This window comes from Barbatula barbatula (assembly GCF_947034865.1).
Source record: "Barbatula barbatula genome assembly, chromosome: 16".
Taxonomy (NCBI): Eukaryota; Metazoa; Chordata; class Actinopteri; order Cypriniformes; family Nemacheilidae; genus Barbatula; species Barbatula barbatula.
The window spans coordinates 1,643,323-1,657,307 of NC_136779.1; the positions used below are offsets into that span (position 1 = coordinate 1,643,323).

The 13,985-nt window shown below is 38.8% G+C and overlaps 1 protein-coding gene across 2 annotated transcripts in view; it reads left to right on the forward strand.

Annotated features, from left to right (window-relative positions):
- The window catches only part of dock1 (dedicator of cytokinesis 1), a 183,127-nt gene that overhangs the window by 62,511 nt on the left and 106,631 nt on the right, over positions 1 to 13,985 (forward strand). For both annotated transcript variants that reach the window (XM_079475850.1, XM_079475851.1), the window contains exons 25-27: positions 549 to 655; positions 3,492 to 3,619; positions 5,239 to 5,334. In XM_079475850.1, coding sequence (XP_079331976.1) covers positions 549 to 655; positions 3,492 to 3,619; positions 5,239 to 5,334 — 331 coding nt within the window. The remainder of the gene's footprint in view (positions 1 to 548; positions 656 to 3,491; positions 3,620 to 5,238; positions 5,335 to 13,985) is intronic.

Sequence of the window (13,985 nt, forward strand, 5' to 3'; positions counted from 1 at the left end):
CAGAGATGTCGCGGACGCCACGCACTCACCGACCAAACAAATGTTGACTGAGGCCAGACCTCTCTCTTCACATCCTCCTCCATTCAAGAGCCAGTTGTGTGCACAAAAAAAGAGCGGCCGCGAGTGCGTGTTTTATTCAGATGTACACAGGGAGGCATGGCCCGGGGCAGTCAGCATGTTTTAGAAATGAACCGTCACTTCAACAGGAGGTGGAGACCCAGAGATCAAACTCTCACACGCGGTGCGCCCGCTCCACACCGCTCGCTTCTCATAATTTTCACGATATTAAAGGGAAAGTTCAGTCAAAAGTAAAAATGCTGTCGTTTATTTACACCACGTGTATGATATTTTGTGTTACACATACAATCGAGTCATTGGTTCAGTGTGGTTTGGTTATCGACATTCTTCGATCAATCTTCTCATGTGTGCTGCAGAAATGAACACGATGTTCTTGGGTTCTCATTTTATTCATAATAAAATACTAAATCAATGTCACAACAGTTCTTGTTTGCTGAATGCAAATGCAAATCTCACTCTCTCTTTTCCAGTAAGCTGTTCAGTGAGTTTATTCTCAAAGTTCCTCTGGGGCGTCTGGTGAAGCAAAAGTTGATCTGCATGATTGACATCGTCCACAGCGACCTCTTCACCCAGCACGGTACGTACACACGCACACACGGTAAAGGTCAGTGTCTGACAGCAGCTGTATTTGACGTTGTCATTGGTGGCTTTGTGGATTTTCTGGTCCGTGATTTATACATGTGAGATGTATTATGTTAACTACCTATTAGAAGCTCAACATCAACTTCAGTGGTCAGTGGAAAAGAAATGTTTGCATGGAATAGGGTGAATATCGGGCAACCAGAGAAAACTCTTTTAGTAACTTTTTCATTTTCGAATGGAGGGTTGACTCAAAAATGAAGTGTCGTGAAGTCATTGTTTCAGACCCATACGTGAGTAAACAATGACAGTTTGTATGCATTGACAGAACAATAAAAGAATGATCAGCTTAGCAGATATTTATGCATCATGATGTATGTGTTTATAATGATGAATGATGTTTTGTGTGTGCCACATTGTCTTTGTTCAGTGCATTGTTTGTGTGTGTAGTGCATGTGTGTGTGTGTTTGTTTGTGTTGTGCATGCTTTTACTGCAAGCGTGCGTGTGTTTGTGAGCGTCTGTGTCATGCATGTTTTTTGTGCAATGTGTGTTTGTTTGTTGTTTGTGTTTGAAGGTAAATTGTTAAATCTGTGACATAGAAGCTCTGCGGGTAGATGCACATGTTCAGCTGCAATTATGGGATGTCAATTGCTCTTATTGAATTAAAGCACTCACTCGCGCACACACACACACTCACGTAACTAAACAAGTAACCAAACAGATCTCATCACCCATTAGCGCCCATAGTATTTATTTTCCCTACTCTTATAGTTTAAAGTATGAAAATTCTGTCATCATCTACTCACTCTCATGTCATTCTGAGACCCGTTCTGATAAAAACAGATAAAGATATTTGGAAGAATGTTGGGACATTATTGACTATCATAGTAGGAATAATGCAATGGTGGTCAAATGTCCCCCAGAATGTTTTTTTCTACTATGTTAGTGGATGATGTTCCAGAAATGAAAATAACTGACATTCTTCCAAATATCTTTATCTGTTTTTATCAGAACGGGTATCAGAATGACATGAGAGTGAGTAGATGACGACAGAATATTCATTCTTGGATGAACTGTCCCTTTAAGGTTTGTCGAAAGTGAATTGCGTGTCAGTTTAAACCGGGTCAGTAGATGTCTAACAGTGTAAACTCTCTCTGTGACAGAATGATGTTGGGACACACATCCTGAAGATTTGCATGTGTTACTGAGGTTCTGTGTTTGTGAGCTCAGACTCCTCCGGCACAAGGTCGTGAGTGCCAGTAGTTTTTCTGGAATAAATGAACACACATGGGCTCGTCTGACCTGAAAAAATGTGCCGGGCACGCTCTCGGCTTGAGTCACATCTTTTTGTTTTGTTGAATAATGTGTTTGCGCCTGCGTTTGCTTGTGTGTGTTTATTCATTTTCAACATAAATGTGAATTTATTATCGACAACGATTTGAGTAACAGTTGCATCTGAACGTTTCACTCTTCGGATGCTCTGTTCTGCTTCATTCCATCATTACAGTAGTTAATACTAAAAAGACAAAACGGAATAGAGAAAGCAGTTCATGATAACGCCTGATGTAGACTGAGTTTTCGGTGATGCATTTTAAAATGCAAGGACGCATGAAGATGCAAAGCTAGCAGTATTTTTGATCACATGCAGTACGCGGTTGCATCCGAGTACACTAGTTACATACGAACCATAACTACTATCACAACTGTGAGTTGTGACAACTAACAAGGACACCACAAATATACTGTATCCTCATCAGAATGCTGTTGTATATTCGCCGACGTGTCCCGGGTATATCCAGATCTTTTCTCCGCTCTCCTTAGGTTTACGGTGATATATGATTCGATGAAATAGGTTTATGTTTGTTGGGAAGAATAAATAAGGCAGAAGCCAAGCTTCTCTGGAAACACGCAGAATACGCGGTGACACTGCTGTAAGGAGCCTTGATTTATTCCGCCGTGTCCCTGGTTTGTAATTTTAGCCAGTGAAATGCTTTCTGAGAGTTCAGGGGCAGGTCAGGTGTTTATTTCATATATAAGTGTGTACAGCATGCCGTGCGTGATCATAAAGAGGAGAATGTGGATTTTTTGGAAATTGCGAGTGCGTGTGTGTTTTGTTTAGTAGCGACTGCTTATGAAAGACGAACTCGTTTGCATTGATTTAGCTCCTGCACAAAGTCCCGCCTCCCTCGTTGACGGACAGATTAGATGACATGCGGCACATTCTTGATTTCTCTGAACGTCAATCTGCAAATGAAACTTCATTACTTCAGCTGTCAGATATTTCGATATATAAATATTTATCTGCACACGTTCATGTCTGCATGCGGCTCAAGTGTGTGTGTGTATGAAAGCCGGATTCAGAGAGATCTGTTTGACTTTTTGCTAATGATGAAAATATCGACAAGGCGTTTTAATTGCCAACAATTGAGACTACGGCACTTATTGAACACAAGTGTTATTTTCTATGGAGTTCATTTACTAAAGTGCAGCTCAATGGGCAGAGCATTAGGTTCGCAACCCAAAGGTCATGAGTTCCTTTCCCAGTCAACGCACAAACTGACGAAAGTAAGAATGACATGCATTTAATGTAGTATTTGACGCTTTGATAAAGATTTGTGCCGAGTGCATAATGCATGTCATGAAAATTATACAATTGGATGGCAGACAACCTTTCCCATGTATGTAGCCCTATTTTGTACCACTGCGCTTATGTTGTGCACTTGAGGTTCTTTACTATCCCATTTAGGAATAATGTTATTCATAGGGTTATAATGCTGTCCCGCTCAGTTCACCTGACTTCTGCTTGGCTGTGTTTGTGTGTTGTGCATGTTAGACTGCCGGGAGATCCTGTTGCCTCTCATGACGGAGCAGCTGAAATTTCACATGGAGAATCAGGAAGAGCTGGACTCCTGCTGTCAGTTACTCAGCAACATCCTGGAGGTTCTCTACCGGAAAGATGTAGTAAGCACACACAGCATCCCAGCGTTCACACAACGCACTGCGAATCCATGGCACTCAGATTTTCATGTAGGAAAACACAATTTAAACTGATGACTCATCTTGCACCACATACTTTTAGCCAATCAGATGCTTTTTAGAATAAACATGTTACCATTTGTGCAGCGTATATTTTAAACCATGATAGAGGGTGTGTTTACAGCCACCATGTGCTTGAATTAAACGTCTGCAGAAGTGTAAACACACACACACAGACAGTTTTGGGTGCACGTGTGTTGACTTCATAAGCGCTTGTGTTCATTTGTGTTGCGTAACACACACGTCACACTCATACGCAGAGCTTTCACACTGCTTGCTGGAGATCAGCACTTTTAAAAAAGCTTGTTTAATAATTCACAATCAGCTCTGTGTGTGTATCTCACTGCTGGCAGAGAGCAGGACGGGTGTTTCATCACCCCACCGAGATTTGGTGTTAAAAAGAATCTTACTGTATGAACCATTTTAATATCTCTGTGTTTGACTGCAGCATCACTCTCACAGGTTTACATCTTTCTGATTCTGTTCAGCACGGGGTGACATGCACCTGTGCCGACTTGGCATTTCCACATTTTATAAATAATTCTAGATATCTTACTTGCATAATTGTTGACATTTCTCTGCCAGTGACATAATTCGTATCATATTGCTTTTCCACCGGGGCTGGTGCTGGCAGGGAGCAGAACCCTCTACGTCAGTCCCAGTTCATATATATTCTCATGTAAATTGATATTTTACGGAGTAATATGAAATTGAACGTTATGAAACACAACAATGCTTCCTGTCATTTCCCTTTTTAAAATAGTCACACGTGATTTAGGCGCCATGCCTATTCTGATTATTCTAACTGTTATTTAATACAATGAAATATGATATAAAACACAATCCCTTGTTAGAACGTTATTAGATTGATATTTGTTCAATACGTCTAAATCATACTTAATAATACTTTACTAAATAAAAAGAACATTTAGTAACAAAATAACAATAATATTACGAACGTTGTTAAGCCAGTTTCCAGTTGGGCTCCAGCACCAGCCCCGGTGGAAAAGCGGTATCAGATATATATATATATATATATATATATATATATATCTTTTTAAGCACCCTGATATTTATTTTTTCAATTTGTTGTGCTTTTAAACTAAAATAATGTCAAAAATGTTTAATGCATAAATAAACGAACATCTACTGTAAAAAGTTTAACTGTAATTTACTCCATTTTTGGTGAAACAATTTACATACACAATGTAGAAATTTAAAGCTGTAAAATCAATGAAATATGCTGTTTAAACTGAGAAAATGTGAGTTAAACAATTCAGTCAATCTGAGTAACTCGAATATCTCTATTGGAATTCACCCAAAAATATATAAAAATGTAATTGAAACATATTTCTTTGAATGAATATATGTAGATTTTAGAGAAATATAACTTTTTTTATATATTCTTTATATGTCCCATCACATCACGACTGTATATAGTTAGTTTAACACACAGCAACTTAACACATTCTGTTATTTTAACCCCCTGATGACTTTTGTTAGCGAGTTGGTAGTTTTTTAACAGTTTTTGTGTGTTGTTTTAGGGTCTGACCCAACGGCACGTGCAGATCATCATGGAGAAACTCTTGAGGACGGTCAACAGAACTGTGATCTCTATGGGCAGAAATTGTCCTCTCATAGTGAGTGTCTCTCTCTCTCTTTCTCTCTCTCTCTCTCGCTCGATTTCACTCGACCCGTCTCACTCTCTCTATCTCACTCTCTCTCGCTCGATATCTCTCAATCTCTCTCGACCCGTCTCACTCGATCTCTCACTCTCAGTCTCCCTCACTCAATCTCTCTATTGATTTCTCGATCTCTCTCTCTGCTCGATATGTCTCTTTCTCTATCCGTCTCTCTCTCACTCGATCTTTCACTTGATCTCTCTCTTGATCTCTCTCTTGATCTATCTCTCTCTCTCTTTGTCTCTCCTTCTCTCTTGATCTCTCTCTCAATCTCTCTCTCTCTTGATCTCTCTCTCGATCACGCTCTCGCTCTAGCTCGATCTCTCTCGCTCGCTCTCTCACAGAGCTTTTGTTAATGTTTCAAATGTTTTTATCAATGTTAATTTATTCAGTTATCTGTGGTCGCGTTGGTTTGTTTTTTGGCATCCAGAATAGCCAGATGGAGAGAGATGAGATTCATCTTTTGTTGTATTGCTCTTCTGATTGCATTATGTTTCCAAATTAGACACTGTTAGTCTGAGCTGATCTGAGATCAGGTGTCAGAGGACAGAAGTTTAGGCAGATCACGCTACCAAACTACATCATTGCAGGAGAAATACTGTAGCTGTCTTTGACGTTTAGAGCCCCATTTCTCTCTCTCTCTTAAATTTAGGGGAAATGACTTCATACATCCACTTATATCCCCTTGTCAAAAGGTTTGTTTGGAGAAAAGTTTGATTTGATATCTAATGTAAAGACATTCAGACAGTTTCAAGAGTGACTTCAGTGTCCAAATACTGTTCAGGTGAAGATTTTTTAAATCTCACGTAACACAGGCCTACAGGTCAACGTTTGAAATATCTGTCTCCGCTTCAGAACGCTATCATTGCCTCAAAATATTTGACAGCGTTCACATGTTTTTGCACCATTAAAGGTATAGTTGGGAAGACAAAAGAAGGTGCTGGCAGGAAAGCCAGAGCTATTTCTTCATAATAAAGTAGAGCTGCACGATACATCATTTAATGATGGCGATCTCGATCCAAACACCCACACGATCTCATTAAAGATGTCAAGTGATCACAGAAATACTGGGATTAAAGCAGAGAGTCGCCAACTCGCAAACATGAGACAAGCTCTCATCCCACATTCATCTCACTCAAATAACAAACCAGCATAATGTAAATACAGCCTAACAACAAAACTGCTCATAGGATTCTGATTCACATTTTAACTGGACCGGTTTGAAACTAAACTCTAAGGATTGCAGTTTGTAGAGCGGACATATCCCAGTGCGCGCTCTTATCTGGTAAAAACACTTGCGCGAGGGTACGCCGCTTATTTGCGCAAATAGAGAAGCTGTATGTTGTTTTTCAGCACAAGACAAATTCATCAATCTTTCTAAAGACCTTTAACTGCAGGTGTCATCTTATGAATTTGTTATACTGTATAAATATTTAATATTCACTAATAAGTCACTTCAATGCATTAACACTTTTTATAAAGTTTAACTTTTATAAAGCGAAAGACGAATCTTTCGCTGACTTCAATGTCCCACAATTCTGTGTGTGTGATCACGTTGGAAATGTGATTGGTCGAGGAGGGTTGAGTTAAAAAAATAATATATGTCGGCCAAGAAAGCCGCTATAGCACAGTTTATGTGTAAATAATTTCATTGCATATCTATTGATAAATTACTATTGTAGTTTTAAAATATTGGATTACTTATCACAAAGGCGGCCTCTGTTTATATTTCAAACAGAGTTCTGTTACGGTGCCTCTGAAGGCTGTCCGAACGTGTTTTTGGGAGCTGCCTTCATGCCTAAGCGCTGCCTCTGAAGTCATCGCCTCATGAGACAGCGAAGCAACAAGTCGGTTCGAAGTCGGTAGTCGTCTAGCTTTTGTATTTAGCACCTATTGTACTGTTGCTCTTGTCTGACATATCGCTTATTTTTCCCTGAATTTCCCAGACGCTTTTATCCAAATTGCATTATCCTATACATTTTACATGGGTATCTGCAATCCCCTGGGATCAAACCCACAACTTTGCGTTGTTAACGCAATGCTCACCACTGAGCTAAATGAAACAAAATGATAATAAGTTTATGCCGTGAACCTCCCTTTGTGTACCAAAATACGGGAGACCTCCCGGGGGGGCAAAACGGGAAAGAAAATAACAAAACGGGAGGGAGGCAGGAGATGGGTGTGAAAAACAGGAGTGTTGACAGGAATGGATACTGTTTGTGTGTTGTTTTTGGTAACTTGCAAATAAGATGCTGTTTCCCCCCCGCACTCCGTAACCTGTCACTCAAATCCCAGCACGAGAGCAATGTGTGTGTGAGGTGGATGAGACGGACACAAATACACTGTGTGTTAAGTAAAAATAAGTTTGCATTCCTATATACTGTATTTTTATTTAATATTCACCGCATTTAACTGTCCACGATACCTTAATGTGTGAACTGGAGTGCACGTTTTCATATGATCAAGTCTGTTCTGTTTGAATGCTAAGCTACATGCCACTAACTAAGCAAATCAAAGTTTTAAACTTTGACGTAATTTAATTTATTTAACAGTAACTGTATATTAATATTCATGAATTACATTGTTTTCGTCATTAAATATACACATTATCTAGAATCTTCTGGTGGATTTAAGAAGCAGTAAAACTTTTAAACAAAAAAACCTCAGTTATTGTCAAATGTTACCTCGTAAAATTTTGTACAATTAAGAGAATATTGCAACAAATATGTTTAGTTAGTTTAGTTACTTTTTTTTGTAATTTCATTTCTTATATCTGCCTTGTATTAGCCTATAGGCCACATTGCTTTCTTAATATCGACATCGGCCCTTAAACAACCCATATCGGTCGACCACTAGTCCTCAATGTACGTTTAAATTAACCCTTCATCTGACGTAATCGGATTATATCCGCCTCTCTGAAATACAGTGTCTTACAAAGTAATAGTGTGTTTGTGATCGAGGCATTAGACAGATGACATCTGCTTTGAAATGTGTAAAACGTCTTTATTTAAAGATCCAACGTGTAATTTTTTGGCATGATCTATTGACAGAAATGCAATATAATATACATAACTATGTGTTCAGAGGTGTATAAAGATCTTACGTAATGAAGCGTTATGTTTTTATTACTTTAGAATGAGCTATTTCTATCTACACAAACGGCGGGTCCCCTTACATGGAAGACTCCATGTTGTTTCTACAGTAGCCCTAAATGGACAAATTGCTCTACAGAATGCGTTTCATAAATACCTTATCTCCTTTGGCAAAGAAGCAAAAATGTAAAGACATTTTAGTTTTGTGTAGGCAATCGTAATGCTTCAAAAGGGAGGGCCATTGGTTGAATTTTGCCACCCCACCACTAGATGCCGCTATAATCTTCACATGCTCTTTTAATGCCAAAATGTTATGTGTTAACACTTGACTTGATCATATTTTCATGCTTTCTGTTTGTCTTTTTCTGTGTGCTTTGATGTATTGTCATGTTTAAGCATGCAGATTCAGTTTGATGTTGTGTAGATTGATGTATATTTCGTGTGCGTGTGCTCTGCGGCGGTTCTGCCATAGTGACCTTGTTCGCCGGCGCTCTGATGCTGAGTTTCAGATTCATGAATTAACTTTTCTCTTCTGTGCTTTTGTGGCATTTGAGCCCAGAATTCAAATGAGTCCGATAACCACGTCCAAAGACAGACACGCTCGCCCCGCATACAGATGTGGACGTACAGCACTAAACATGCAGCATTATGCCAATAGCTAAAACGGTTTGTTTTTTGTCATGATGCATAAAACAACTATAGTGCAAGGTGCACGTAATGCATTTCTTTCTTTTGTGGAAGTAAACATCATTGTTAATATTGGTCATAGTTTTTAGGGTTAGTGGTTTTTCCAAACGGCGAATTCGGTATAATAGCATCACAAACTCTTACTACTCCAAAGTCTCTCTTTATGTTTGATTCGAGTATTCTCATCTGTTCTGTAGTTTTATGAGAATTCAGTGTTTTTCTCTATCTCCAGAAGAATCGTGTACCGTTTCTCTGCAGTGGGAGGGTCTTGTTGAAGAAACAGTGTGTTTTGATTGGCTCCCGTGGTTGATGGACAATGCAGGAGTGACGCTCTCTGCAGCATCAGTGCACCAGAATTCTCACACATTGACATTCTCACAGCATTAAATATACATGCGTGATGATAGAGAGGCGCTCTGGATTGATTTCTTTCTGCTGACTTGCCATGTTGCTGCATTTCAGATGAGATTCCCAAACCCACTCGCATGGGAAATATCAGGCTGTTACAGAGGAAGCTTTGCCTGGGAATTCCCTGCTTAATAAACATGAAAACATGCACACACACACTTACACACACTTACACACACGCACATGCTGCTTAGCGGTGAGTTTGAGAGTCTTTTTTGCTTTACTGCTGGGAAGAGAAAAAAAGTCTAAGAGATGCTCTCTCTCCATCACTCTCTCACACAAACATTCTGCCTGTTTATTAATCCACAAATATCTTAATAACTAGCTATTATGGGATGTTTTTAAATGAATGCTGAAGACATTGTGTCTTTATCACTCAATAACTATCTCTGTTTTTCTCTTTCCGTCAGTCTCTCGCTTTCAGTCTTTCCATCATTCTTCTTCACTCTTGAGGGTCACGGTTATTTCCTTCCTCACATCTGGCTTTGTATTGATATTAATATCATATTGATATAAAAAATGAAAAATCTGTTGTCATTTTTTTCTGTCGAACACAAAGAGGGATGTTAGCACTTTTCATCCATTACCATCGAATTGTATTTTTTTTGTATTATTTTGAAAATGAGATGTTTAAAAACTTTCCCTTTAAGTAATGCCATAAAACCTATCCCATGAATGTACTGTTGACATCTGGGCTGATGTGTTGTTATTGGCGGGTGTTTTTAGCTCACTGTGTTTGATTTGGTATTATTACATCTCATCTGACCGGACAGCATTATGGTGGTTTACTTTCTTTTAATTGCTGACCTGCTTTTCTCACACGATAGTTTCAAATCCAACCATTAACATTCAGAGTAAGAGCTATTCTGGAAGTACAACCTATTTGATTAATAGTCAAACTTGTTAATGATAATGTGTAATTTTGCATTCATTGTTTCAATTTAATACTTGTTTAATCAATCCATCAAGAGTTCTTTCAACCATTTTTAGAACGTTTGATTAAATGTAAATATAAGATTTAATGCCTGTGAAGAGAAATGAATTGAGAGAATGCAGGCGTGAAAGACGGACAAACATTCTGCATTTCAGCGTTTCGGTGAGAAAGCCACTCCTTTTTGTATTTTTTCATCCTTTATTTTGTATAGTAAATCGTTTTAAAAACGGTATAAAATACACAATATTGCACATAGTAAATCAATGGCACTTTTTAAGGAACAGAAAAACATCTAGTTGTCTCTTTCGGCTACAGTCGAGCTATACGAAAATCAACCTATACGAAGGTTTTGATGTGTGAAAGAAGAAATGAAGTCCACAGAATCCAGAATGTATTTTGACTTTCTTTTTGTCAGTTCTTTTATTAGTCAAGTGGGTTGCACGTAGTCAAACTTTGGCACGTGTGTTAGGGACATCGTGCGTTTGGCTTCTGTTGTGACATTCCCAGAATGCTCTTGTGATGTGAGGCTGTTAAACCACTTACATATTCCATAAAAAAAGAAAGAAAAGGGATTTATTTTCAATAGTTTCTGGCCACATACACACTGCAGATAACAGTTGTCACGTCTTCATAGCACAAATCTGTACACACTGAGTTTGGTTATTTAGGAGTAAAAAAAGCATCTACATACTTTTAGGGTATACGTTTGATAATCGGGCTGCAAATAGTAGTTTTTCCATCTAGCCTTGCAGTTTTGGTGTAACACATACGCAACATTCAGTCCTGAGAGAGTACGCTGTTTACCAGCAGATTATAGAGTCTTGACACAACACCACAACTCTTGTCAGTGGCCAGTTGGCGTTTGATCATATCTCTCTGGTGTTTAATGAGTTGGCGTGCGTGTTTGCTGTGGTCATCGCTGTGAATCACAGGTTTGGCACTGGAACAGGACTCCTGCGTCTTCATTCGTATCCAATAATAATGCAATCTCATATTGAAATGTGATTTTCGCTTTGCAGTGTGTATGTGGCTTGTTAAAAGAACAAGGCGTCGCTCTGTGTCAGCGGATGGATTTAGAGATGTCTAAGGATTGCTTTTGTGAGGTTGTGTGTGATGCTTACATCTGTCTGTCACTTTATTCTTCTGTTGTTTCATTTCACTTTAGATCGTATCTCTACAGTGCACGGATGTCATGAAACCTTTTGAGAATATGACCCGCTCGTTGTTTATTCAGTTTTTTCATGATGACTGTTGATAATTAATAGGGATGTAACGATTCGCTCGGCTCACGGTGTGATGCAATTCACGATTCTGATCTCACGATGCGATTTTACTCACAACTTGAGGCACAGATGTTTTTTATCATTTCTCTAATGTTGCACATTGTCGTATTTTATGTCAAATAACTAAATTGCAGTTTTAAAACAGAAAAAATACAAAAGTCTCTTTAATATAAACAAACTAAGACTTGGTCTGTGCTTTTCCTACCTTTAGCTTTTTTAAGAAATATTAGCATATCCACATTTACAAAGTTTGCTGGAAAAAAAACAGCGGCCTCTGCCTTTCAAAACATGAACTGCGTTTTTTTTTGACGTCGCAACTGATTTGAATCGTCACAAATTATAATCGATTCTCAACCAGCTTACAGTGACCCGTTACATCCCTAATAATTCAGCATTTGCCAATTTTGTGTATATACACACAGTCAGTTGTTCTGGCAATTGCCATTAAAATACCTATATTCATTTTCCACGTAATTTATTTGGAAGTGGTCATGTCTAAATGATCTTAAAATAGACAGAGAATATTTTGAAGGGTTACATGTGATTCATCCACAGACATGCTGTCTGTGTCATTGAGTGCGTTTACATGCACAAAATAAACGGATATCCATCAAAAATCAGTTTATAAAATAACCTGTTTTCTCGTATACAAGCTTATCAGTAAACCGGCTACGCAGAAAACCCGCGTATGGTTTCTCGCTTGCATCGACGTCACCATCGACAGTCAGTTTAGTCATTATAATGCAGCGGGAAGCTATATTTCATATCTCGTGTTTGCAGTACCTGCTAATGCAACAATAGTTTTTCATTTTGCCGTCTGTACAGCAACTGCACGATTCGAGAGCGGACTTTTAAACCGCGGTGATGCTAGACTTTGACATATTTTACATTTCCGTACCGAGAGGTCGCCGCGCTGTGACGTTTTTTAACTTCTTTTGGTCTCACGCACTCATGTGACTTTGCGAATTGTCTTCAGACGGGCTTGCGTTTCCGGTCTTAAGCATTCTTGTGCTTTTGGATGAAAGCCAATGAAACGAAAAGTAAAGTGTGACAGCGGCTTTATGCATTACATTTTTTACTGTTACTTCCTTTCGGGACTTTTACTATTATGGCATCAGGCATACGCGCATAATCAAAACTAAAAGGAAATCGGTAAAGGCGTTTACGTGTAATGGGCAAAATGCTTCGTCTGCCGAGAGATTTAAAAAAGAAAACCGTTCCACACGTTTACATGATCTTACACGTAAGCAGCTTATTGAACATAACAGTAGTAAGACTGCATGTAAACGCACTCAATGTCACTTTTCTCTCAGAGGCGGTCGTGGCGTAGACAAACCGACCCGCTTTCATCAGACTTGAGATCCAGTGTTAAAGACAGATGATGTGCACATGCTCAGTCACATCTTATTTACTCTGACATGGCTTCTAGTGATTTTCATTTGAGACTCATTGTTACGTCAGTGCATGTGTTGAGATACGGCGCGGTCACACTAGATTTACGCTTGCGGAATTACATCCGACCTCGCAGTGATTTAGGCCAACAGGATGTGATGTCACATTCAAGAGCTTCAGGTTTTAATAAACATGACTTGATAAGTAACAAATTATAATCAAAACATTCAAACATATTAGATCATGTGTTTTTGCGATACATATATTTGCAGGTCAAAGGTCACGCAACTCAAAATTTGAACCGAAGTAAGCGCTGAATCTAGTGTGACCTCACACTTTGTGTTTGTGGTGGTTGCTCGAGTATGACTTCCTGTCACAGAAAGCCAGGTAAACATTTATCACCGCGGTTACGCCCAAAATCATTTGTTGTTGTTATTCAAAGAGCATTATTTGAAACAAAGTAACACAGGGTTAAAAATGTATCATTTCAATAATCCCATAAACCCTTAAGTGAGATATAAGTTGATATACTGTAGTGTATCTAGAAAATCTTTAAATGCGCGATTATTACGAATCTAGAAAAATAAGTCTGTTTTTTCTATTTTTCCCAGTAATAATAATAGCATATGAACGTTTGTGAGTTCACAGAGGCTTGTAGTGATGATTTCTTTATAAATACTGCGGGATGCATTGCTTGTGACTATAGCGGTGGTCCTGAAGTCATTGCATCCTCTGGAGTGTTTTCTTCTCGGGTCCATAAAGATCCATAAAGTCCTCTGTGAGAGACCCCCAGTGCGTCAGAAGACTTGTGCT